General features: G+C 43.2%; 1 protein-coding gene across 1 annotated transcript in view; it reads right to left on the bottom strand.

The window, feature by feature from the left end:
- The window catches only part of LOC126247989 (transmembrane protein 183-like), a 173,891-nt gene that overhangs the window by 17,466 nt on the left and 129,397 nt on the right, over nt 1-27,028 (bottom strand). The window contains exons 5-6 of the mRNA XM_049948573.1: nt 21,493-21,682; nt 9,250-9,390 (exon numbers count right to left, since the gene is read on the bottom strand). Coding sequence (XP_049804530.1) covers nt 9,250-9,390; nt 21,493-21,682 — 331 coding nt within the window. The remainder of the gene's footprint in view (nt 1-9,249; nt 9,391-21,492; nt 21,683-27,028) is intronic.

The following is a 27,028-nucleotide window of genomic DNA, read 5'->3' as shown; positions in this document are numbered from 1 at the left end:
ATGCTGAAACTGAATGGATGCTGAAACTGAATGGATGCTGAAACTGAATGGATGCTGAAACTGAATGGATGCTGAAACTGAATGGATGCTGAAACTGAATGGATGCTGAAACTGAATGGATGCTGAAACTGAATGGATGCTGAAACTGAATGGATGCTGAAACTGAATGGATGCTGAAGCTGAATGGATGCTGAAGCTGAATGGATGCTGAAGCTGAATGGATGCTGAAGCTGAATGGATGCTGAAGCTGAATGGATGCTGAAGCTGAATGGATGCTGAAGCTGAATGGATGCTGAAACTGAATGGATGCTGAAACTGAATGGATGCTGAAACTGAATGGATGCTGACGTCATCCCTCAAAACCTCCCAGACTGACCAATGAGTGACCCACATGTCGTGTCCAACAGCTCGAGTACTTGTCATATGTGCTTCCTCGGAGCGCTCAAGAACAGTCTCTACAAATGCAGCATCCCATCGTGTTCGAGATCTTCCAGCATCACCACAATATCCTGCTAACGAGCCTGTTTCACTAAGCCGCCGGTGAATTGCTGTAAACGTTTGTGGGTGTGGGTGGTGTCTTGCTGGGTACCATTCCTCATGAAACTGTCGAGCTTCATGTGCATTACTGTCTGCTAGTCCATAAGCAAAAATCGTATCTCACTGTTCTTCAAACGAATACTGGGTCACCATGCTCACTTATGACTAAATTGCAGGTGACTTTCATGTGTGCACTGAAGCAAAGCTTATGAGTGAATGCCTCTGAAGTGAGGTGGAGACAAACCTATTCGACATGTTTGTATCACGTTGGGGCAGTGATGGGGCGAGGGACGTAAACAGACAACCATAGCACTGCCCGTCAACCGATGAATGGCAACGGGACACTCCCACAGCCAATCTGAGCATGTGGCACCAAGTTTCCGTAGTTTCAAAATGGTGCATTGTTGACCTACACAACATTAGTAATTTTGGTTCCTACTGGCATCAGCTATCCAGGGTTAAAATTTTGTGACAATTTTTCTCCACCCTGCACACTCACTCACTCACTCACTCACTCACTCACTCACTCACTCACTCACTCACTCACTCACTCACTCACTCACTCACTCTGTGCTTTAGGGCGCAAAACTGCTAAGGTCGTAAATACCCATAGAAACCTATTCCACAGACTCTTATCTCCATTAACAGTCTGCAGTGGGGCACTATGTGAAAGTTTCCGGAACTCTTCGAGTATGGAGTCTGCCTGTTTCCCTACACCCATGGTTCACAGGATATCACACGAGGAAAGGGCAAGCCGAGTTTCACATGAGTGATTCTTTCTGAAACTGTGAAGACTTGTAAACAGATGCTTTTCTGTATCAAGGAAATTAATTCTATTTGTTCTAAGAACAAGTTCATGAATTCTGCAGCATTCTGATGTTAAGGATATTAGTCTGTCATTTTGCAGGTCTGTTCTTTTACCCTTATCATATACATGAGTCACCTGAGCTTGAGACTTTGCACTGGGCAACAGATTCTCAATAATGGCTGCCAATGCTGGGAGCATTCTTTGTAAAGCTGAATCAGAATTGCATTCATATCTGGTAACACATTTTTGACTCTAAGTGGGTTCTCTACATCAGGGATGCCTTTACTAAGGCCTCCATATGGGAGTCTGTGTGATGGTCTAATAAGGTTAGAATATGGTGCACACACACTAAAGGCAACTGTACAAATCACCACAACTACACTTCGTGGAAATGTTAATTAGCATTTAATGTGATGCCTTATAATCATATTTGAGAGAAGGTGCATTAGTGCTGTGCTTGGGCTGTTCATCCTCTCTACCTGCAACCCCTCTCACACCAGCATCACACATGTGACCTACACATTGAAGCCACAGAAGCAGACGACAGCCAGTAGACCTCATGGGCCTGCCAGATCAACAGGCATCAGAATGAGTACCACAAGTGGCCCCAATGACCTGCTTGCTACCATGGGATCATGAGGCCACAAATATATCAAGCTGTATCCTGGCGCTGCCAGAGTGTTTAGGCCGGTGCTGAACAGTTTGTATCTTCGAATCCTCTACACCAGGCACTGACCACAGTAGTGGTCCACCAATCAGAAGTCTCTCTAAGGAAATACCCAGAACCTCTAACACCCAGTGAGTGTTTGACGTATTCTGGCTGTTGTCTGCTAGTGTGGCTCCTGTGGTTTCACCGTGTATGCCACTCACTGTGTTACAGCATCTGCAACACTGAGCTACCAGTGACTACCTCAGACATTGCCAGGAAGTGGCCTCTACACCAGTTACCACAGTGGGCTTGTATTGGCCATTGTCATTCTGTGTTTTAACTCTAAAGTGAGCTCATACTTTAACTTTCTCATTTATTGTTGCTGTCTGCCCAATTAAGAACTTGCGCCAATCATAAGTGATAACCAAACTTCACCACGAATGGTTCTTGTAAAAGCTTGCCCCCAAGAAAGAACCTTTTGATTGTGTGTTCTTTAATAAATTTGTTGTACAGTGTTTACTTGGGCTGTGTTCTCACTGCACCTCCAATGCCACAGACATAACTGGCAGTGAGGTGTTCATTAGTCAACCCAGTTTTTCATGCTTTTGCTATACCACAGGTAGACACTGTTTTCTTTCATGTGACTTCCAACCAAAGAGTTGGCTGATATTTACTTTCCATTCGAACATGTCTAAACCATTGGACAAACTGCCCATGTACTACTGCTGCTCCAGAATATGCAAGGGGCCATGCAAGTGGCGGTAGAGAAGATGACGTTGGCACGACGCCTCTTGACTTCTCCAAGTACCTATCACACACAGATTTCTCTGGTGAAGGACTCTTGATGGCAGCATCACCATTCCAGACGTTTGACGAAAAGGTTGAGCCATGCGCAAAATATCTGGCCAGGATGGAACAACATTTTCCTGTCCACAGTATAATAGGTAATGCACAGAAGCAATCATTCTCTTAGGCTTGTGCAGTCCCTGAAGTGTACTACTCACTGCAGCAGCTCAACCCAGAGGCCACACCCCACACCCTCCCATATGAACAATTGAAGTCTTGTCTCCTAGAATATTTCTATTCTCAAGTGCATGTCACAGCTGCTTGTCCCAAGTTTTTCAGCTCTTATAAATTCAGTGGACAATCTTATACAGAGTGGATAGCCAGAACAGTGTGTCCTGAGACTGTAGGTTCCAGTGTGTTCACAGTCATACACCACATCTTCAATCTCAGACATCCTCGACCACTCGTCAGATGAAGGACTCCACAATGACTTCCTCAGACTTAAGGATCCAATGTTGGATACATATCTGGCCATTATTAGGACTTTCAGTCTCTTAGGTCCTCAGCAGCATAGCAGGACCCCTCCCAGGGGTTTGCCACCTGCCCGAATCACTGCCCCAGCTGCAGTCTCGATTCTCACCAACCCGAGTCACCCATCAGGGGCAAAACCCCTACAGGTGCGCAACATCTACAATGGCTGCCCTCTTGCAGCAATGGTTTCATAACGTCAACACTGCTACCATGGAAGCAAATGCTTGACCTGCAGGAAAATGGGACACAACACAGAGGTCTGTCAGCCATTCCCCAAGATGAATGTGGATTGCACTCATACAGGCCCCACCAGATTATGGTTTAGATGAGGTGCCCAATGCCTACTCTCTAGACGTCCATGTTGTGCTCCCCATTTCCAACAGACTCTGAACACTAACAGTGGATGTCAATGCTGTTCCCATGGTTTTTCAAATTGATATAGGTTCTTCAATGACCATCTCTGACAGGGAAGCTTACAACCTGCCTCCCCCCTCCCCCTTCCAGGCAAACAACTCAAGTTACAGCAAATCACTATAGAAGTCAAAGGCCAGTTTAAGGCTTGGGTCCATTACTGGGCAGCCTTCACAGCACACATCCTTTACTAACATTAGGGCCTCAAACATTCTCAGTTTTGACATTTCAATGTTAAGTATACCATGTGATCGATCATCACAATAATTGATTTGTTGAATTTTCATGATGTCATACATGATGCTGCCATATTTGGCAAAGCTGTATTTATGACCAACTGATGCACATTATGATCTCCTGTGAAGATGGTAGCCAGTACCAAAATCAGTAGAAAATAAATAAAACTTTACAGCTGTTGGCACAAAAAATTATTTTTTTCCAAATATTTATCAGTTGTAGATAATGATTTGAAGAAAGCTATTCTTTTTGCCTGAATAAGTTCCAGACAATTTACATTCCTCACTGATCATTAACATCTTTTGTCATTTTTCAGGCTGACAAATATTCCAACCAGGACAGTGCATCGTCTCCAGCCTGTGGGCATCTTTTTGTCTGGATACTCCTATGACATCAAGTCTCATTCAACAGCTCAACATGCAAATGCCAACATACTTTCCCAACTACTGATGGGACAAGACCATGAATTCAATTTGGCACCAGAGGTCTGTTTCCACACGGATACCAAAGAAAAAGAAACAGTTGCCACCTTCCCCTTAGATGTGGCAGATATTGCCCGCCAATTCTCGGGAGATCTGGTCACCTGAGAAGTACACCATCTGGTGGATCACAATTGGCCAGCAGATCGTAAACAAAGTACAAGTCTTCTAGTACTGTTGCAATGACTTATCCACTCTTACAGATGTCATTACTACAGGGGGACAATGGTGACACTCATGTAGTAATCTCGTATGCCCTCAGGGAATGAATATTGTCACTCCTCAACAACAGACCGAAAGACTTGCTAGGTAACATGTACACTGGCATGGGGCTGACATTGACACTGAAATTGCCAACGTGGTTGCAGCTTGCAACGCCTGCTAAGAGTAAACAGACAGCACCAGTTCGGTGATATTTCCCCTGGCCAGATGCATCACCACCTTGGCCTCACCTACCTTTAAATTTTGCCGGCCCTTTTTTGGGATATTCCTCATTAATTCGTATTGATGCTGGCAGCGGGTTCCCATATGTGTATGCATGCCGTCGACGTCCTCTGCTAATATGATTCAAGCACTGGCTCGTATTTTTTCTATTGAGTGGCTCCTGGAAACAATAGTGACAAATAACGGGTCCCAGTTCACTTCCTTTCAATCTGTCACTGCCTGTTCTCACAATAACATTGGCTTTGTGCATACAGTGCCTTTCCATCCAGCATCAAATGGGCTGACGGAGAGGTCTGTCCACACCTTCAAGTCCCAACTGGCAAAGCTGTACCGGCACCGTGCTCTGGACAAAGCACTAATGCTTTTCCAAACCTCCTACGGTTCCACCCCACAAGATGGAACTACTCAGCAATAATCTGCATGGTAGGTCAAACCATTTGCAACTCTCCGAAATTCAACTGACCAGACCACACCCCTCTTTTTGGTGGCCGTGCTGGTACTGATACTCCAGACAGACTGAGGTCTGGGCACTGGTTTTTTCCAAGGGCTGCCAATGCTGGGTGCTAGCTATTGTTACCCACCTGTCAGGTGAAGCCATGCTAGAAGTACAACTTCAAGATAGCTCCACATGATGGTAGCATATCAAAACCTATTAAGTTAAATGTGTCAGATTGAAAACCTGATAAGTCAGAGATAATGCATGGAGAAAGCTGGCAGACATGTTGAGAAGACGGGGGGGGGGGGGGGGGGGGCAATGACAAGAAAGGAAATAAGTTGCAAACAATGCATTATAAGAAAAAATCAAAGAAATGAAAGTTATGAAAAAGAAAACATAAATCATGTGTCACAAGAATGATAAAGAATAAATAAATGACAAGGATGACGAAAAATGAATGTGTCTGGAATGTGGAATGGAGATGTACCACAACTGAAGAGAATTCATGTGTGAGGAACCAAGCATATGTTGCACAGCTAGTTCCCCATCAAAACTGCCTTCAAAGACACCTCTTCTGGGCTGTGGTATGTGAACTCTGTAACATAGTACTGTGGCTTATCCTCATGAACTTAGTGCCTTCATCTGCATTTTACTAGGGGTTCAGGGATCATCGGGTTTGGTAACAGGTATACAACACAGGTTGTCTCACAAGTGGCTCTCCCTTTTATTAAGTAGGAAATATACCAGTACTCACATACCCACATAGTAGTGCATTAAAGCACTGCTTCTGGGACGGGGAGGTGTGCCTGGCCCTGGACTGAATTTGCCTGGCTGATTAAAAATGAGGATCCATGGGCCGGCCAGCCAGCCTGGATGTGGTTTTTAGGCCATTTCCCACATCCCATTAGGCCAATATCTGGTTGCTACCCATGTACTGCCTCAGTCACAAGATTTTCAAGCATTTTAAACTTTTGCCCACTCACATGAACAACACTACACGCAGACAGTTGGGGTACATGTACTCCCTCCCTAGAGGTAATGAAGTGGTGACGGGAAGGGCATCCAGGTACCCCTTAAACTAACAATCCCAAATCTGTTAATAACCCTGTCAACCCTACACTGATGTGATACAAAGGCACAAGAAAAATAAGAATATACCAGTACTTGTGGCATGGGGGTCCAGTAATTCATAGCCATACTTCAGTTCAAAGGTTGGGATTTGATAACCGATAAATACTGGGATTTTCATCTGTCACTTATTTGGCAACGTTTGTTAAATGAAATACACTGCTGTCCGTGTTATACTGTAGGTGACCATATAAAAGGCTGGGCAAGTCAGTTCTAAGGTCAGAGGAAGGCAAAGACATATTACTTTCAATAGGATCCTACCTATTTAAGAGTTGTCGTGTTCAAAACCAATTAAACTTAAGGCTGATGACAGCTTCACTAATATAGCAATAGGCAATGGTACAAGGTTGCTTAGGACACATTTCACAGTGGTATGATCCCAAAGATAGGAACCGTCTAGCAATAAATAAATAAAAGCTGACTTAAAATGCTTTACAAAGAGGCTGCAGGCAACAAAAAGCTGTTATGGAAGAGGCGGGGAGAAAAGCTATTAGGATGCACTTCATTTCAGTGCACAACATACGGGAACTGCAGTCCCAGTGCAGATGCCTGTTAGTTTCCAGCCAGGATAGTAGTGTGTGATAAGAACTACACTAGAAGCCTGTGAGTAGCTCTTCATCTTTGATTTGGTTTCATTCTCAGCTATAGTTATTTCACCTTTAAGTCACAGTTGTTCGCAGCCCACACCACCAGCAGATGATTGCAACCTAAAAGCTATAACTCAAAGGTACCCCACTGGAGCCAACTGGAAGACTATTCACCCAGACAGTATGTAACCACCTTCATGTGATTCAAATCAACTAGGCTGCCCGTTTTAGAAGCATGTGGAAGTTGCCATCTATCAGTGTTGATATCAAGTATGCAGTCCTGCAGGTTCAGTAGTGAGATAGGTCAGTCACATTTTGGGCAGACACCATTCAGGGATGCCAAATGCCTCTCACTGTTACTGAGGGAAATTTGAGCACTGTACAACACTGGGAAAGGATCTGCCACCCTACTCTCAATATCTCTGGGTTAATCCTTCAAGACGATAATGCATGAGCACACTGCACCTACCTCACAAATACCTCTCACCTGGAGGTAGGAATCAACCGAACTGAACCCTGTAGAGCATGCTTACAACCAGCTGAAACTTGCAGTGTGTTACTGCAGGAACCATATTCAAATGCTGGCAGACCACAGAAAGCTGCAACTGTAGAAAAGGGTAGGACTCCCCTAAAACATCTCAACCACCTTGTGGGCGGCAAGCTGATTATCCAAGCATGTTGCAATGCATGGGGTAGAGTATCATAGTATGAATGTTACTCAGGAGCAGATTTTGGTTTCAGAGATTTGCAAAAATTTGCTCTTTTGAACCGACTATTTTAGTTGTTTTATTTTTAAATCCCCTGTGAAGTGTCCCCCCCCCCCCCCCCAATAAGGCTAGGTCTCATTCCCTGCTTCCCTCAAATCTACACCCACACATTTGCAGATATGCCTGGCCTGTAGTGCAAAACTTTTTTTAAGCAGTTTCTATTGGTTTGCTACAGCTTGATTAGTACAAGCACCTTTATCCACAGTTTATGTGGCCACCACCTAAGTTTAACGTCAGTGTGCAATAACCACTCTTAGATGGCAGGTGGCAGCACTAGCAGTAGACAGTATATAAATCGTGTCAGGCAGACATGAAAAACAATGTAGTTGTTGTCATAATGTGGAAACGGAGCGATTTATGCGACATCCAAAATGGCACGGTCATTGGCTTTTGGGCCAAAGGTGGAAGCCTTTCCGAAATGGCTAAGTTTGTAAACTGTTCATGTGTTGCTGTGGTTAAAGTATACTGTGCATGGCCAACTGGTGCTACCCAAAACCAGTACCGAGGCAACTGTGATGCACCATAGTTCATATGTGACAGGGGTAAACGGCGGCTGTGAAGATGGGTACAGGTGAGTAGACATGCAACTGTTGAGCAACCGACTGCCCAGATGAACCAAGGGGCTACCAACAGTGTCTCCTCAATGACAATTACTGCATACAGGCCTCTGCAGCAAGCACCTAGTTCAAGCACCTATGCTCACTGCAGTTCATATAAAGGATGAAATCTTATGTGCAATCGTAGGAAGGGTCCAGGCCATAGAAGGGAGCATTATGCTCTGGGGCTTGTTTTCATGATGTTCCCTGGCTGATCTATTCATTCTGGAAGACAATGGATCAACAAAAGTATTCATCTATCCTCTTGGACTATGTCCACCACAATATGTAGTTTGTTTTTCCTCGCCATGACGGTATCTACCCGCAGGACAATGCATCGTGTCACACAGCTCGCACTTTACATGCATGGTTTGAAGAGCACCAGGATGAGTTTACGTACTGCCCAGGCCACCGAACTCCCTTGATTTAAATACAATTGAGAATCTGTGGGACCACCTCGATCGGGCTGTTCACACCATGGATCCTCAACTGATAAACTCAGTGCAGCTGGCTACAGTACTGGACTCAACATGGGTCCATAGCCCTGTTGGTATCTTCCAGAACCTCACTGACACTATTTCTACATGCCTTGCAGCAATCTGCACTGCAAAAAGTCGTTATTCAAGCTTTTGACAGGTGGTCACATTAGTGTGACTGGACAGTGTAAAATCTTCATTATAAAGCGTATACATGCCCTACGTCAGTACATTTTAATTACATGACAGCACATTGAAGTTCACTTATCTCATATGGACAAACAATTTGTGTGTGTGTGTGTGTGTGTGTGTGTGTGTGTGTGTTTTCATTATTTGTGCCCAACATAATTCGTATCAGTATTTTGCTATATTTTTACCATCATTGTCACACAGCCTTCTTCTCTATTGATCATGATATCATCCAGCACTTCAACAAGGTTCGAGGATATTGGTTTGCTTGTATGATTAATATCTTGTAATTTTAAGTAGTATGTCCAGTAGCCTGATCCCAAGTTAATCTGTAAAATAAAAGAAACAATTTTTTGAACAATGGAACTTTATGGTACAGAATTTCAATAAATATAAGAACAAATAATTGAATTATAGTACTATGGCTGTTGATTGGGTCTCGTCTGATAGATAATGTCAATTCTGGCTCATCTCATTCCGCATATGGTTCTTGAAGGCACAGATACAGCATTTAGCTTAGTGATTGGACTGGGGTGGAACTGTGCACATACAGAGTGGTCAGAAACAGCCTGAAAAGCTTATGAAAGAGTTGAAGGGTAAGTTACATTGAGAAATAATTATTAAGGAAAAATCTAATAAGATGCACTGTTTCCAAGTTAATTAGCATTGAAGTTAGCCAACCAGGCCACTGGGTGCGCAAATTCAAGTGGCCCACCAAACACATAGTCATCAAATGTGTTCTTCACCTCGTTTCCTAAGACCAAATGAAAGCAATACAAAATATGAGCATGGGACGGTAGTAAGCATCAAACCTGAGCCAAAGGCTGAGCAATCTTGTGCACTACCCTTTACGCTATGAGAACAATTGACACTGATTATTTCTGGCAGGCTGCTTGAATTTGCACATGCATTAACCTGACCGATTAGCATTGAAGTTAATGAACTCAGAAACAGTGCAATATATCTAATTTTTTCTTCATTATTTCTCAGAACAGCCTACTTTGCTACACCTATACAAGCTTTTCAGACACTTTTTGTCCACCCGGTATATAATTTACTGGCAGAGGACCTGCAACACACCTAAAAAAGTTAAGTACATTGTCCACTGCAACTTCAGCAAGGAGACACGAAATGGTTACCATCTTAGCCGGTACTATGACCACCCAATGTGAAGGGTGACCAAAATACACTGAAGTGCCAATGAAACTGGTATAGGTATGCGTATTCAAATACAGAGAGATGTAAACAGGCAGAACAAGACACTGCAATCTGCAACGCCTATGTAAGACACCAATTGTCTGACGCAGTTTTTAGATCGATTACTGCTACTACAATGGCAGGTTATAAAGATTTAAGCAAGTTTGAATGCAGTGTTATAGTTGATGCATGAGCGATGGGACAAAGCATCTCCGAGGTAGTGATTAAGTGGGGATTTTCCCCATACGACCATTTCATGAGTGTACCATGAATATCAGGAATCTGGTAAAACACCAAATCTCTGATATCACTGTGGCACAATGATGACTGAAGAGAATTGTTCAACATGATGGAAGTGCAACCCTTTTTCAAACTGCTGCAGATTTCTATGCTGGGCCACCAACAAGTGTCAGTGTGAGAACCATCCAACGAAAGATCATCGATATGGGCTTTCAGAGCCGAAAGCCCACTCGTGTACCCTTTGTAACTGCACGACACAAAGCCTTTCGTTCACCTCACTTGGGCCCATCAACACCAACATTGGAGTCTTGATGACTGGAAACATGTTGCCTGGTCAAACAAGTCTCATTTAAAATTGTATTGAGCGGATGGACGTATACGGGTATGGAGACAAACTCATGAATCCATGGACCCTGCATGTCAGCTGGGGACTGTTCAAGCTGGTGGTTGCCCTGTAATGTTGTGGGGCATGTGCAATTACAGAGTGACATGGGACCCCTGATACGTCTAGATATGCCTCTGACAGATGACACGTACGTAAGCATCATGTCTGATCACTGAATCCATTCATATACATTGTGTACTCTCGTGGACTTAGGCAATTCTAGCAGGACAGTGTAACACCCCACACATCTAGAATTGCTACAGAGTGGCTCCAGGAACACTCTCCGAGGTTTGAACACATCTGCTGGCCAATGAACTTCCAAGACATGAACACTGAGCATATCTGTGATGCCTTGCAATGTGCTGTTCAGAAGAGATCTGCATACCCTCGTACTCTTATGAATTTATGGACAGCCCTGCAAGATTCATGGTGTCAATTCCTCCAGCATTATTTCAGACATTAGTCTCATCCATGCCATGTCATGTTGCAGCGCTTCTCCGTGTTCATGCGGGCCCTACACAATATTAGGAAGGTGTACCAGTTTTTTGGCTCTTCAGTGTATGATGAAAACCAAGGCTGCTTGTTTTGATCAAAATTAAATTGGGACATGTTGGTGACAGAGTTCAAATGGGGTAGTGATGCGTCAAATATGACTTTAAGCAAGTCGAGGCCACATAGTCTGTCCTACTCAATTTTGTCTCTCACCTGCAGCTGGTGAACTCTGGGAACCTGCGCAACCCTGTGGAAGACTGGGTACCCAACCCAGAGTCAAAGTACAGAACAACTAGTGATGGGATTTAAAGCAGTAAGTCCAAGGTTATGTTATATGAAAATGAAGGTGAAATTCTTTAACTGCGGTCTCCTAAATGTGCAGGCCCCTACTGAGGAGAAAACAGCATAAAGGGAGACTGTCAATGAAGAAATTGAGCAAGTAGTGAAGGGGGGGGGGGGGGGGGGGAGAAGGTACAAAGATGGTGACAGGAAATGTAATTGCTAAGACAGGGCAGGAGCAGGTCTTCTACCCCACCATTGGTAAATACAGCCTCTATAAAGAGAGTAATAACAGCTGACTCCACATCATAAATTTTGCTGTATCACTTAACGTGAAAGTTTTTAGCATGCTGGAACCATAAAAATATACATAAAATGACATGGGTGTGACCAGACAACAATACAGGAATCAAACTGATCATATATTAATTGATACCTGGCATGGCTCTGATGTACTAGACTGCAATAGTTTCAGAGGTGCTAATGTGCAATCTGATCATTGCCTGCCCATAGCAAAAATTAGAGTGAGAATCTCAAATGCACATAAAGTTAATGGACAAAGACAAAGCAAGCATAATATCTCAGAACTTAACTCGAGGAAGTACCTACATATTAATTTGCAAAATAGATTGACAGGAATCCTGCAAAACTGTACTCATATCATAAATGAGCAATGGAATAAAATCAGCAATGAAATACAGGCTGAAGTGATTGGTATGTAACAAAAGACTAGAGGAATAAATGGTATGAAGATGAGTGTAAGGAGACAATGAAAGCAAAGAAAGAAGCATAAAAAAATGCAGGCTAAAAGGTGTGCAGTAAACCAGATTCTGAAAGCAAAGAGGAGGAGCCTTTTTGGAAGTCAGTTGCAGGATACTGAATCACTGGATAACACTAATGAAAGTGGGAAATTCTGCAGGAAGGTCAATAACCTTAGAAAGGAATTTCAACCAAAAACAACACAATGTAGAGGAAGAAGATGCTGAAGTATGGGAACTACCTGAAATCCAATCAGGTAAAAGAAGAGGAAAATAGGATGCCCAATGCATGAGATTCAGCTAGCAATAAAGAAATTAGACAACAAGAAGACATCTGGCAATGACAACCTGCTAGCAGAGCTTATTAATTGTGATGGAGAACATCTAGTTAGATGCCTGCACACACTGATCTTAAATACATGAATGCAAAAAGTCATCCCAGATTACTGGAATACGGGAGTGATATATGCTACACATAAGACAGGGGACATCCTGGAATGAACTAATTATAGGGGAATTACATTACTAAAAAACAACATATAAAATATTCTCCTCCTGGCTTTGTATCCATGGCAGGCCTTGGATATGCCAAATCAACTATTGACCAAATATTCACCTTGTGGCAAATATTGGAAAAACAAAGGAACACAATATAGAAACACATCATACATTTGTCGATTATTACACCATAAAAGGAAATAGGTTTACTGAAGCCATAAATGAACTAGACATATCACAACAGTTAATACACCCCATAAGTTTGACTACAGGAACATCACTTAAAATACAGATACACAAAAGTTTAACACCAAGTTTTGGAACTGTGGACTGAGGCAAGAGGATGCACTCATGTATGCTTTTTAACATAGCACTTGAGAAGGTAACAAGGGCAGTTCAAATCAGTACAACAGTCACAATACACAATAGAATAGAATGGTGGAGGTTTTGGCATATGCAAATGATACGGTTATTTTTGCAAGAACTCACTGCTAAAGTAACATGTTAGGCACTGGTGGCAGCAGCAATAGAAATGGGACTGGAAGTGGACATCAGTAATACCAAATACATGTGAATAACATGACCAGAACTAAATACAGTGCTAGAATTTGACCAAGAGCAAATAGAATCTGTTAGTGAATCTGTCTGTATGGGAACACTGGTGACATCACAGAACGATATTAGTATGAATACAATAATAAATGCTATTATGAGCAGCCCACAACTTAAATCCAGAAATCTGTCCAGAAGAACAAAGTGTCAACTGTATAAAACTTTAATATGTCCAGTATTAACATATGGCCCAAAAACCCGGACACTGACAACAGTGTGAAGAGCTAATAATAAGATTTGAGCAAAATGCGTTGCACAACATCTATGGGGTTACTAATGAAGATGGAGCACAGCATAGACAATAGAATTTTGAACTTTACAGATTATATAATGATTTTGAAATCATGAAGTTCATTAAAATAAACTGCCTGAAATGGGTAGCCATATTTTTCATACATAATATGAGAACCCAACAAACTAGTGCTACTACACAACCAAGTAGGACAAAGAAGCAGGGGAAGACCAAGATTTGACACTTGGATGAGATACAAAAAGATTTAAAAATTATTGGAGTCAGAGGAGGGTGATACAAGACACTGGTCGGGGATGAATGGAATGATGTCCCAGAGCAGGCTGCAACAAAGGCCGCAGAGCCAAGAAGAAGAAGACGAAGAAGAAGAAGAAGATGCTGATGATGAAGCTGATGATGCTGATGCTGGTGACTGTGCAGACAACAACAAAAATAAAAACAATATTTACAAACTTTATATCTCTAAAACACAAGTTCCAAAATTCATTTTTGTGGTTGTGAAAGAGGATACGTCTTATTGATCAAAAAAGGTATATACATTAGTAACTTCGAATATGATATACTTTCAAACTATACTATTATTTATATGTGAAAGGCGCACGCGGTTATCAAGAGTAATAGGAGGCAGATTTCAGACTACCTAACAGATCAAAACAAAAATTTCTGTTCCGACACTGACAATGTTGAGTGTTTATGGAAAAAGTTCAACGAAATCGTAAAATGCGTTTTAGACAGGTACGTGCCAAGTAAAACTGTGAGGGACCGGAAAAACCCACCGGGGTTCAACAACAAAGTTAGGAAACTACTGTGAAAGCAAAGAGAGCTTCACTGCAATTTTAAACGCAGCCAAAACCTCTCAGACAAACAGAAGCTAAACAATGTCAAAGTGTAAGGAGGGCTATGCGTGAAGCGTTCAGCAAATTCGAAACTAAATTCTATGTACCGACTTGACATAAAATCCTAGGAAGTTCTGGTCTTACGTTAAATCAGTAAGTGGATCGAAACAGCATATCCAGATACTCTGGGACGATAATGGCATTGAAACTGGGTATGACACGTGTAAAGCTGAAATACTAAACACCTTATTCCAAAGCTGTTTTACAGAGGAAGACCGCACAGCAGTTCCTTCTCTAAATCCTCGCACAAACGAAAAAATGGCTGACATCGAAATAAGTGTCCAAGGAATAGAAAAGCAACTGAAACCACTCAACAGAGGAAAGTCCACTGGACCTGACGGGATACCAATTCGATTCTACACAGAGTACGCGAAAGAACTTGCCCCCCTTCTAACAGCCGTGTATCGCAAGTCTCTAGAGGAACGGAAGGTTCCAAATGATTGAAAAAGAGCACAGGTAGTTCCAGTTTTCAAGCAGGGTCGTCGAGCAGATGCGCAAAACTATAGGCTTATATCTCCAACATCGATCTGTTGTAGAATTTTAGAACATGTTTTTTGCTTGTCATTTCTGGAAACCCAGAATCTGCTCTGTAGGAATCAACATGGATTCCGGAAACAGCTATCATGTGAGACCCAACTTGCTTTATTTGTTCGTGAGACCCAGAAAATATTAGATACGGGCTCCCAGGTAGATGCCATTTTCCTTGACTTCCGGAAGGCGTTCGATACAGTTCCGCACTGTCGCCTGATAAAGTAAGAGCCTACGGAATATCAGGCCAGGTGTGTGACTGGATTGAACAGTTTTTAGCAAACAGCATACAGCACATTGCTCTCAATGGAGAGACGTCTACAGACGTTAAAGTAACCTCTGGCGTGCCACAAGGGAGTGTTATGGGACCATTGCTTTTCACGTCTGAAGTTCCATGCGGCTTTTCGTGGATGATGCTGTATTATACAGAGAAGTTGCAGCATTAGAAAATTGCAGCGAAATGCAGGAAGATCTGCAGCGGATAGGCACTTGGTGCAGGGAGTGGCAACTGACCCTTAACATAGACAAATGTAATGTACTGTGAATACATAGAAAGAAGGATCCTTCATTGTGTGATAGCGGAACAAACACTGGTAGCAGTTACTTCTGTAAAATATCTGGGAGTATGCGTACGGAACGATTTGAAGTGGAATGATCATATAAAATTAATTGTTGGTAAGGCGGGTGCCAGGTTGAGATTCATTGGGAGATTCCTTAGAAAATGTAGTCCATCAACAAAGGAGGTGGCTTACAAGACACTCGTTCGACCTATACTTTAGTATTGCTCATCAAGTGTGGGATCTGTACCAGGTCGAGTTGACAGAGGAGATAGAGAAGATCCAAAGAAGAGCGGTGCGTTTCGTCACAGGGATATTTGGTAAGTGTGATAGCATTATGGAGATGTTTAGCAAACTCAAATGGAAGACTCTGCAAGAGAGGCGTTCTGCATCGAGGTGTAGCTTGCTGTCCAGCTTTCGAGAGGGTGCGTTTCTGGATCAGGTATCTAATATACTGCTTCCCCCTACTTTACCTCCCGAGGAGATCACGAATGTAAAATTAGAGAGATTCAAGTGTGCACGGAGGCTTTCCAGCAGTCATCCTTCCCACGAACCATACACGACTGGAACAGGAAAGGGAGGTAATGACAGTGGCATGTAAAGTGCCCTCCACCACACGCCGTTGGGTGGCTTGCAGAGTATAAATGTAGATGAACTGTTGGGCCTGAAGTCCAACTTTCCCTCTGTACAGTTGCACGGTACCAACGAAATGCCAGATCCTGGCTTGCACTGGCAGTAGTTTGTGCAAAATGCTCAGCCAGAATCTTAACAATGTCTCTGGACATTGTTTGGAGGCACCCGTTTCAGCACTGCTGCTTCAGTAAATGGCTGTGTTTACAAGAAATCCTCCAGACTGCTTCCCATAAGAAGTGGAATGACTGATGGAGTCCAGGGACACTTGTCAGGACCTTTCCTTACTCTCCCTAATTATGTGGTGAGCCTTGGCCCTCGTGACTGGAAACGCCCTAAGGTTGTCTGCTGTCAGTCAGCATTTAAAATGTCGATGAGCCCCACGTCTTTCTCAGGTTGTGAAACAGCACCCATCTGTCTACCAAGGTACTCATCACCTCCTGAGATGACCTGAGGACTGTGGGATGAAAAAGTCAGTGGCATGATGGATCGCTTGTGTGATGTCCACCCATCCTTTGACGCTGTCGCAGTGTTCGAACGCAGCCAGCTGGCTGAAACGCTGCTAACCATACATTTTGTGGGCTTAACTTCAGGTGGTGAGCCATTCAGTAGGTGAAGGTGGAATGGGAATTGGTTACTGGAATGAAAGTCGTCAGTGACCTCCCACTGAACAGAGTGGGCGCGCGTGGGAGAACAGAAAGAGAGGTCGATGGTTGAGAATGAACCAGTAGCAATATAGAAATGTGTGCGATTACCTGAGTCAAGGATGCACAGCTCATGAGACATCACGAGGCCCTCCAAAATCTGACCCCGAGCGCAAGTATTGAGCCATTGAAGTCTCCCAGGAGGAGGAATGGTCGCGGGAGTTGTGCAATAGATCTGTGAGAGCCTCAGTCTAGTGCATCTTGTGGATGCAAATACAGTGAGCAAGCAGTGATCCAACAGTGCAAATGCTTGCAAAAGGGGGAGGGGGGGGGGGGGAGGGGGGGGAGAGAACAGAAGAGAGGTGGGTGTTAGTGACGATTACTGCAACACCTCCCTTGGCCCTTTCCCCTCATAGGTCATCCTTGCAGTATAGCATGTATCCCTGTATCACAGGTACATCTGTATCTTTAAAATGTGTTTCTTGTAAACCAAAGCACATGTTCCACTGTAGTGTGGAAGCCATGTCATCGGACTGGTTTTAATTTACACCTATCTTTGCGCAGGGGAGGTGAAGCACTTTAAGAGTGAGGGGGAGTGGAGGGTCTGCCTGGATCCAATGTATCTAACTCGATGATATCCTCCTCATCCATCAGACGGGAAAGAATTACATCTGACGGCACTCGGGACAGCTTTTGACTCAAACTTCGTGAACCTTTGACTGCACCCTGTCCCTTCGAGGTTGAGGCAGAAAGAGGCTGTTGAGAGGCATTCTGCCTTTCTTGTACCTACTAGATGCTCATTGCAGAGCTATTGGTCTTTCCTGTGCAGCTGCCTCGATTGCTTTGTCCTTACTCTTTTTCCCTCGACATGTACACGTGCAAGTACAGGTGCTTGTGATGGCACACTAGGCGTCGTCTGTGTCGAAGCGTATGCCTCGGGAATAGGTTTCTCCACCGTGGAAGAATAATACGAGGTGGCAAAGACGGGGTTTCGTTGCCTCGTACTCTATTTTTGCTTCAGCATAGGGGGTCCACTTTGTCACTTTTATCTCCTGTATTTTGCATTCTTCAGCAAAAACTGGGCAGTCTCGGCTCCAGACTGGGTGGTTCCCAGAGCAGTTGATGCCAGTCTCTGAGACTTTTCCACAGATCGCTTCACCTTCACAACTCACGGTTGTATGGCCAAAGCGCTGGCATTTATAGCACTGCATAGGGTTTGGAATGTAAGGCCGAACATTAAGTTTAAGGAACCCAGTCAGTCATAACACGTTAACGCAGTGTCGGAGAACTGAATGTGACAATGAAAGTGGTCATCTTTTCAGTTGCTCCACTATTCCTACGCATTCGTTGCTCCACATCGACTATTCCCTGGGATGCCCATTCTTACTTCAGTTCTGCTATGTTAATGTCCACGATATCTCGGCATGTGACAATGCCCTTACTGAATAGAGATAGGTGTGCGTCTCAACAATGATATAGTCACCCAGTTTCTGCGATTTCTTAAGATGGTCTACATGCTTTGACCTGTTAGTTTTGACCAACAATGTGCCATTATGCAATTGTTGGATGTATTTTAATGTTCCAGCAAGGCCTTCCAAACCGTTATGGATATAAAAGGGGGGAAACTTTTTCAAACATCTCCTCCTTCCTCTTTATCCACGAGTCCTGTTACTGCAGTCTAAAGTATTCTTATTATCAGGAGGACTAGCCTCTCTCATTCTTTAGGATGAATGAATACTCCCAGGTGCTACACCCTTCCCACTGAGAGAAGATGGAAATTTCGAGGTTTCCACCTCAGTCCCACAAGCAGCTAAGGAAATAAGGCCCCACTCAGACAGACACCACCCCCCCACCATACCTGAGTAAGCCTTATACAACTGAGGTGTTGCAGGTTCCCCAGAGGTTGCTACTAATGACTGTTCCACCTCAATAGCCATACCTCCCATCAGCGCACAGCACACCTCGAGATTGAGGTTTTTTTTTAGAGAGGTTTATCCCGTCCTCGCAGTCCAGGCGGACCAGCCGAGATCCCTGTTCCTTGAAACACACGATGTTCCACTGCCGCACCATGCGGTGGTCACTGAAACGTGCCCACAGCTTACGGTGACAGGGACTGGTGGTGCTCACTAGTTCCCCAGCTCAGGAAGCGTGGTGTTGCCAAGCCTGTACCCAGCAAATCGATGCTGTGCCTGTGAGGGCTATTGTATTTACTCGAATCTGAGCCCACTATTTTTCCGGTTTTTGTAATCCAAAAAACCGCCTGCAGCTTAGAATCGAGTGCAAAGTAAGCGGAAGTTCTGAAAAATGTTGGTAGGTGTCGCCACAACTAACTTCTGCCATCAAATATATGTCGCGCTACACAGGTATGCTTTGTAGGCACAAAGATAAATACTGGCGCCAAAACCTCTTCGTCGGTAAATAAATTAAAAGGTAGAAGAATGTAAACATTATGCCATGTATTCTTTCGTGTTTGCTGCTATTTCATTTAAATGCTGTCTGCCTAATAAACTACGAAACTAGAACAGCAAACGCGGAAGAATATACGTATCGTGTCATGTTTATATTCGTATTATTCTTATGCTGAATAGTGATACAGTCAGAAACTAAGCACGGGAACTGATTAGATTTTTAAATCTAAGATGACCCTAATTTCTGTGAAGAATGTAATGTACTAAAGAGTCATCTGCAAAGATTTTCAAACGGAGAAAAATTTTCGCTAATCTCTCGTTCAGAACATCATCTATCATACGCAGTCTATTATTTGGTTCTTGTTGATCACTATCAAAGAAAGCAGCAGTTTAAGTAACAACAAATAGCAGACTCTCGCCATTGTTTCGCTTATTAGACAATTCCTCTCTTTCTTCTTTTTTTTTTTTAATTGTAAGCCGCGGTAGCGCGCACAAAAGCAAGCCGTGCCGCGAGCGGCGACAGGTCATAAACGAGCATTATCAGAATGTAACAAACAATGCACGATACAGTACAATAATGCATTTTCAGCTTAGAGTGACAAATACCTATAACAAAGAGAACGACACTTATCAGATCAAAGCAAAATAAGCACTCAATTCAAACCAGACAAAGCACGCGAAAAAGGAAGGGTACCCGTATAAATACGGACGGAGCGCCTGACACATAGCAATGGCTACCTGGTAAAGCTTAACTGTTAAGCTTACGACTCGAACCAAACTACTGTAGCTGTATCTTCATCCATTCGACCTCAATTGTGTTTCACGTTACAATGGACCAACTGTTTTTTGATTTGGAGGGGCGGTCTAAAACTTTTCTCTCACCTTGAATTTCGAGTCTCAAATTTCAGGAGCGGCTTTTTCCTTGATTTCGAGTCTCATTTTTCGGGTGCGGCTTAGATTCGAGTGCGGCGTAGATTCGAGTAAATACGGTATATGTGAACCGTAGTCATTGCAAATGAGCTAAATGCAGGCAGGTTCAGCAGCACCCACTGATCTTTAACAAGATTAACACACTTGTTTTGAACAAACAAACTGTTACACATATCACAATTCATAATCACTATGTAAGCTTTACAATTATTAGCACAGTCCAGTTTGTGGAGAAAATTTATTTCCAAATAAAAACCAACAGTTGCAGCACCATGTGATATTTTGAATTGTCATTCACAGTAGGGCTTTGGCATGAATTGGGGTATATCTCAGGTGTTAACACAGGTGCATCATGGCAAGAAGTCCACAGAAAGAGCTAGTAGTACAAGCACAAGCTTTTTGTACCAACTGCTGCAGCAAAAGTAAGCTGACACATTAGAAAGCAATGAATGGTGAAAACCACAGTTAGTACAATAGAGAACTGCACTACAGCTACATCTGGGCTAGAATGAATCTGCTGAGCCACTGCATAAGTGAAGACAATGTAAAAATCCATAAGGTTCAAAGTATATCTATGAGAAGTCTCACAGGAAACTAACAGGAGTGCACACCCATAAAGAAGTGAAGCAACAACCATCTATTTTCATCAAAAGGTAAAGAAAGATATGTGGTTCGTCAGTGGTGAAGTGTTAATTTTGGAATTTGTTACAGAAATGTACTTTGGTATGTGTATTCAGTGTTGGGAGAACTCTGTAATTCCAGTATTCATGTTTGTTGTTGTGTTCCTCAAAAACTATAATACTTCATTAGAAATTTTTCCAATGTTAACATGGGGACCATGACACTTATGAACAGCAGAAACAGCTGAAGCAGCAGGACAGGTTGGCAAGTAGTTCTAATTAAGCGTAATCAGATTACAAACTGTCATACTAAGAAAATGTACTCCTCTCAAATTGGCTGACAATGTGGTTTTGTCATTCAGGCACCAGGTCCTGTATTACACACATTTGTGTGTTATTTCACAGTAGAGTGTCTAAATTGGTAGCTTCTACATCATGGTGAAGCACAAAAAATTATCTCCAGTTTTACAGAAAAATAAGTTTACAACATTATAGGAAAGTTCTTACCTGATACCACTGGCGAACAACCTTTCTGTTCAACACTGTTGATTTTGAGAGAGTAGCACTCGCACATCTGAGGGTAAATGGTCTGTGCATGTAATAAAGAGCTCTTATTACTCTGGCTCTCAGCCCATACCGTTGAACCATTGATTCTGGTTGCAGCTTTTCAGGTAAAGGAGTGCCTGGTTTGTAGTATCTGTTGACAAAGGAAGTGCATTGATTACAGTGTGTGCCAGTTTTGTCTATTAATCACAAGGTTCCAAATGTCATAAAAACCACAGCAATACAAAAATAATAAACAAAAAATGTTCTTAATATGGTACTTAAACAAATTAAAGTGACAGCAGACTGAATGAAAAATGGAAACTTTCCCACCTATATAACTGGAATATTTTTCTTAAAAATACAGTGAGAATAAAGCAACAGAGTTTGAAAGGCAGAGTGTCCTACAGAGTCATGGAGTGGCAAATGTTTGAAAAACTAATTAATTATTTACAATCAAAGACATTGCTGACAGCAAGTGCTGCAGCAACAAGACTGAAGTAAAAGGAATAAAAATAAACATAGCATTAGTTATTAGGCCTTGATAGATGTTAGTTGCACTGATGACTTGATGAAATGATTCCCACTTGGCAACACGAGATCTGTCACGCCCGACAGCACTTTATTTTTGTGTGACAGAAACCAGGAATACCTCCATTCTCTACATATTCACCTTTCAGTGCAACATTTTTCTGAATGGTGGACGACTTGGCAGAAGAGACCTTAGTTGTAGAGGTCTGTATTTTGTCTGCTCAGAAAACACAGTTATCATATTGGAAATGCCCAACACACAAGTTTCTTCATTTTTTTAAAAAAAGGAAGACATTTTCTACTTTTGCGGCATTAATTTTAATTCTTCACAACTAGTTTCAGCCTTTCAGGCCATTCTCAAGTGATTTTGTGGTTCTCCAATAGAAAAATGTGTGTTCATTCATCCATAAATGCTGTCTTGTGAACAAACATGAATAGAAAACAAATTTGAAAACACTCTCATTCCAATACATAAAGCATTGTTTTCTACTGCAGAACCATAACACACTTTAGAATGGTCGAGAAGCCCGAGACTAGTTGTTAACAAATAAAATTGATACAGAAAAAGTAGAAAATGCCACTTTCTTCTAATAAATTCATTGCCATGGTCCCCACTATGTAAAAAATAGTTTCTCCACTGGGGAAAGAGGAAGACATCAACAGATCAAGTTCCATGAGAGCACAAGGAGCAAGGTAACATTTGATAGCCCAAAGAAAAAGCATGTGCAGCTGTGTACTGTGCAGAATGAGTTGGGGTTTGATGTAGCATGAAAACACCACATTGTACAGCTTCTGGTGTTGCTTTGTCTTGATATCCTCCCACAACACTGTTAGGAAATTACAGCAGTATGGCCCAGTGACAGTGTGCCCCTTATGAGTATAATCTGTCAGCAACACACCATGACAGCCCCAGGAAACGTTCATCATTATCTTTGCTCAATGATACCCGGATCTTTCACTTTTTCTGCAGCTGTAAATCCACACATTTGCACTACTCGTTTAGCTTCTTTGTGTTGAGGTCTATGGTGATAAGGTAGAATGCAACTCGTCTGAATTGGCCTGATACAACTGCAACATTCCTGCTGTGTCTTGGTTTAGAAGTTTTTATGAATGGAAGTGAGCTGTTGTGGAACCAAATTTTTCCACTATTGTATCAATTGTGATAATGCTGTTCTCAAGCATTAGGGAATCCACTTATCTTGTAATCTTCGTTTCTCACAGGCGATGGTGTCCTATTTTATTCTTCATCACTCCGACTTGTTTGATCACACAAAGTATCAAAAGACAGTGAAAATTTGCTATACTCTTCCACCAACTCAACACATATTGCTGCAGTATTTCTCCCTGTCAAGTGCAGAAAACAAATTACTGCTCAATAATCCACTTTATCAATAGTCTGGCTCATTTTGTTTCAGCTCATCTTGCAACATGCTGTGGTACTGTGTTCTCAACACTTCAATGTGTACATGAACTGCAGACAGGTGCAGCACATGGTGAGCAATGACAGCTAGTAACACACATGCATGGTGTATGTAGTATCAACCAGCGTGCTGACTGTGTGTAGAATGGGGAAGGCACGCAATCTGAGTTTGATCAAGGGCTGATTGTGATGGCCTGGAGACTCAGCACGAGCATTTCGAAAAATGCATGACTTTTAGAGTGTTCAAGGAGTGCTCTGGTGTCTTCAACATGTGGTGAAACCACTCCAGAATCATCGGTTTGGCCAGCCGCGCCTCATTACAGATGTTGAGCATTGTAGGCTGGACAAACTGGTAAAACAGGGCAGGTGGCTAACTGTGGCACCACTAACCAACATCAGACTTTAATGCAGGGCAGCGTACAAGCGTGTCTGAACACACTGCGTACCAAAAACTCATCACAATGAGCGTCCGCAGCAAATGATCCCTGCATTTGCCAATGTTAAAACCACGACATCGGCAACTATGACTGAAATGGGCACATGACAATTGGCACTGGATTTTGGCACAGTGGCAGAGCGTTACGTGCTCTGATGAATCTCAACTTTCATAATGCCGATGGGAGTCATCTTCCAGGGGAAAGCTCCTTGATACCTGTACTGCAGGTTGGGGACAAGCTGTCAGCAGTTCCCTTATGTTCTGGGGAACATTCACGTGGACATCCATGAGTCCTGTGGAGCTCGTGCAAAGAACCATGACGGTCAAGTAGTATTGTCCCTTCATGACAATCATATTTCCCGATGACAGTGGCATTTTTCAACAAAATTATGTACCATTTAAAAAGCCCAGGAATATGATGGAGTGGTTCAAGGAACACTGTGGCAAGCTCCCATTCATGTGATGGCACCCAGCTCGCCTGATCTGAACCTAATATAACACATTTGGGATGTGACTGAATTATCCATGCCAAAGGTGGACACACCAGCTATTAGGTAGAGGGTCATAACGTTCTGGCTGATCAGTGCATTTCTTTGAGGGTGTTAATTATAACTTTATGACTACCTCCCATACTGGCATATATCTCTTACCAGTTGACAGATGAACGGTTGGTTGGTTTCTTTGTTTAAAGGTGGGAGAAGGGACCAAACTACGAGGTCATCAGTCCCTTGTTCCTAATAAAACAACGCAGTAAGTGTGAGAATAAAACAGACGAAACATGTAACACAAAGTGGAAAGAAAGGAAAAGCCACAAGGACAAAGGGAAGGCAATGAACACTAAAAGGAACAAAACAGGACAAGAAAACAACAGAGAGATGCTAGAAACAGAAGAGAGTAAAACATGAAAGCAAATTACAGTGGCTGGCCAACCATGATAATAAAAAGGGAAAGCCACCCACTCTGCAACACATTAAAATCCTCCACCCTAAAAGCACTAGACAAAGCACTAGGGTGGAGGACACAGAGGGATAAAGGATATGTGCTAAAACCTACATAGAAGCATGAAACCCACTCTCACGGATAAAACGTAAAACTATAGCTGCTGTGGAGGCATTGTCACCCAACACCGAAGGCAGGGAGTTGGGAAAGTTAAAAGTCTGCCGCAGAGCGGCTAAAAGTGGGCAGCACAGCAAGAGGTGGACGACTGTCACTTGGGAGCCATAGCAACGCTGAGGTGGGTCCTCGCGAAGGAGTAGGTAACCATGCGGTAGCCACGTATGGCCAATGCGGAGCCGGAAGAGGACAAATGATTCCCTGCGAGAGGCCTGCATGGAAGACTTCCACACATTCATAGTCTCCTTAATGACACACAGTTTGTTGTGCATGCTGTTAAGCCATTCCGCGTCCCAAAGCCGGAAAACCCTGTGGTGGAAGACGGAAAGCAGGTCAGCTTCGGAGATGCCTACCTCCAGAAGTGGTTTCTGCATCGCCTGTTTGGCCAGCCTGTTGGCAAGTTCGTTGCCGGGGATTCTGACATGTCCTGGGGTCCACACGAACACCACGGTACAGCAGGACTGTTCCAGGGCATAGATGGACTCCTGAATGGATGCTACCAGAGGGTGGCGGGGGTAGCACTGGTCGATAGCCTGTAAGCTGCTCAATGGGTCAGTACACAGGAGAAATGACTCGCCAGGGCATGAGCGGATGTACTCAAGAGCACGAGGTATGGCCGCCAGCTCTGCAGTGAAAACACTGCAGTCAACTGGCAAGGAGTGCTGCTCAATATGTCCTCCATGAACATATGCGAAGCCTACGTGTCCATCCGCCATTGAGCCATCGGTGTAAACCACTTCAGAGCCCCAGAACACGTCAAGAATTGATAGGAAGTGACAGCGGAGAGCAGCGGGGTTAAAATGGATTCCTTAGGGCCATGCAAAAGGTCCAGATGAAGCTGCAGCCAAGGTACACACCATGGAGGCGTACGTGAATGGACTGCAAGTAGAGGTGGTAAAGGGAAGGACTCCAGTTTGGAGAGAAGGGACCGCATGTGAACCGCAATCATTATCCCTGATCTGGGCCACCGATGCGGGAGATAGACTGCCGCGGGTGGAAAAAGGAGACTTAATTCGGATGCTCAGGGGAACTATGAATGTGTGCTGCATAACTGGCGAGCAGTTGTGCACATCTGATCTGCAGTGGAGGAACACCAGCCTCCACCAGTACGCTGGTCACCGGACTCGTCCTAAAAGCTTCTGTCACTAATCGAACCCCACAGTGGTGCACAGGGTCGAGTAAATGCAATGCTGAAGGTGCTTAGATGATGATCCGCGCAGTGGTCGGCCAAGATGCGTCGCTACTCCAGAAATCATTGCATAAGTACACAAAATGGTTATGGAGGATCGTCGATTGAAAGTGTGTGAAATTGTTCATGCTTGCCGCATGTCATCTGAAAGGATATATCACATTTTAACCAAAGAATTAGAAATGAAAAAATATCTGGAAGATGGGTGCTGCAACTCTTGACGCTGGATCAAAAACATGTGCCGTCGCCATGGCAAAATTACACGAACTAAGGTATGAATAGTTGCCACAGCCACCTTCTTCACCTGATATGGCTGTCAGACATCCATCTCCTCCCAAAACTGAAAATTTTTCTTGGTGGATGAAGATTCACTTTAAGCGAAGAATTGATAGCCAGAGTTTACAACTATTTTGCAGGCCTGGAGGAAACTCATTTTCGAGATGGGATCAAGGCACTGGAACATCGTTGGATGAAGTCTACAAGGAGACTACATTGAAAAATAAAAAGCTTTAATGATTTAAGTACTTTTTTTCTATTCTGTTCCGATAACTTTTCAAACCAACCTCATACATCACATCTACCAGCTTCTGTCCCATTCATTCAGATAATTCCTTTGTGGCATGTCATATTTTTTCATAGAGCATATTTAGAAAAAGGATGCTTGTTTGCCAGGTACATTAGTTTACAAAATATTATCCTTCCTTTTCAGTGCACTTGGTCCTGCAGTTCACAAGCTTAAGTAATTCTGCAATGAAGGTTTTCAAATGGTTGTGAAGCCACCGCTGCACAGCTCTTTGCACCTCCACATCTG

Source organism: Schistocerca nitens, chromosome 3, assembly GCF_023898315.1.
Source record: "Schistocerca nitens isolate TAMUIC-IGC-003100 chromosome 3, iqSchNite1.1, whole genome shotgun sequence".
Taxonomy (NCBI): Eukaryota; Metazoa; Arthropoda; class Insecta; order Orthoptera; family Acrididae; genus Schistocerca; species Schistocerca nitens.
This window is presented reverse-complemented; position numbering and strand designations above follow the sequence as displayed.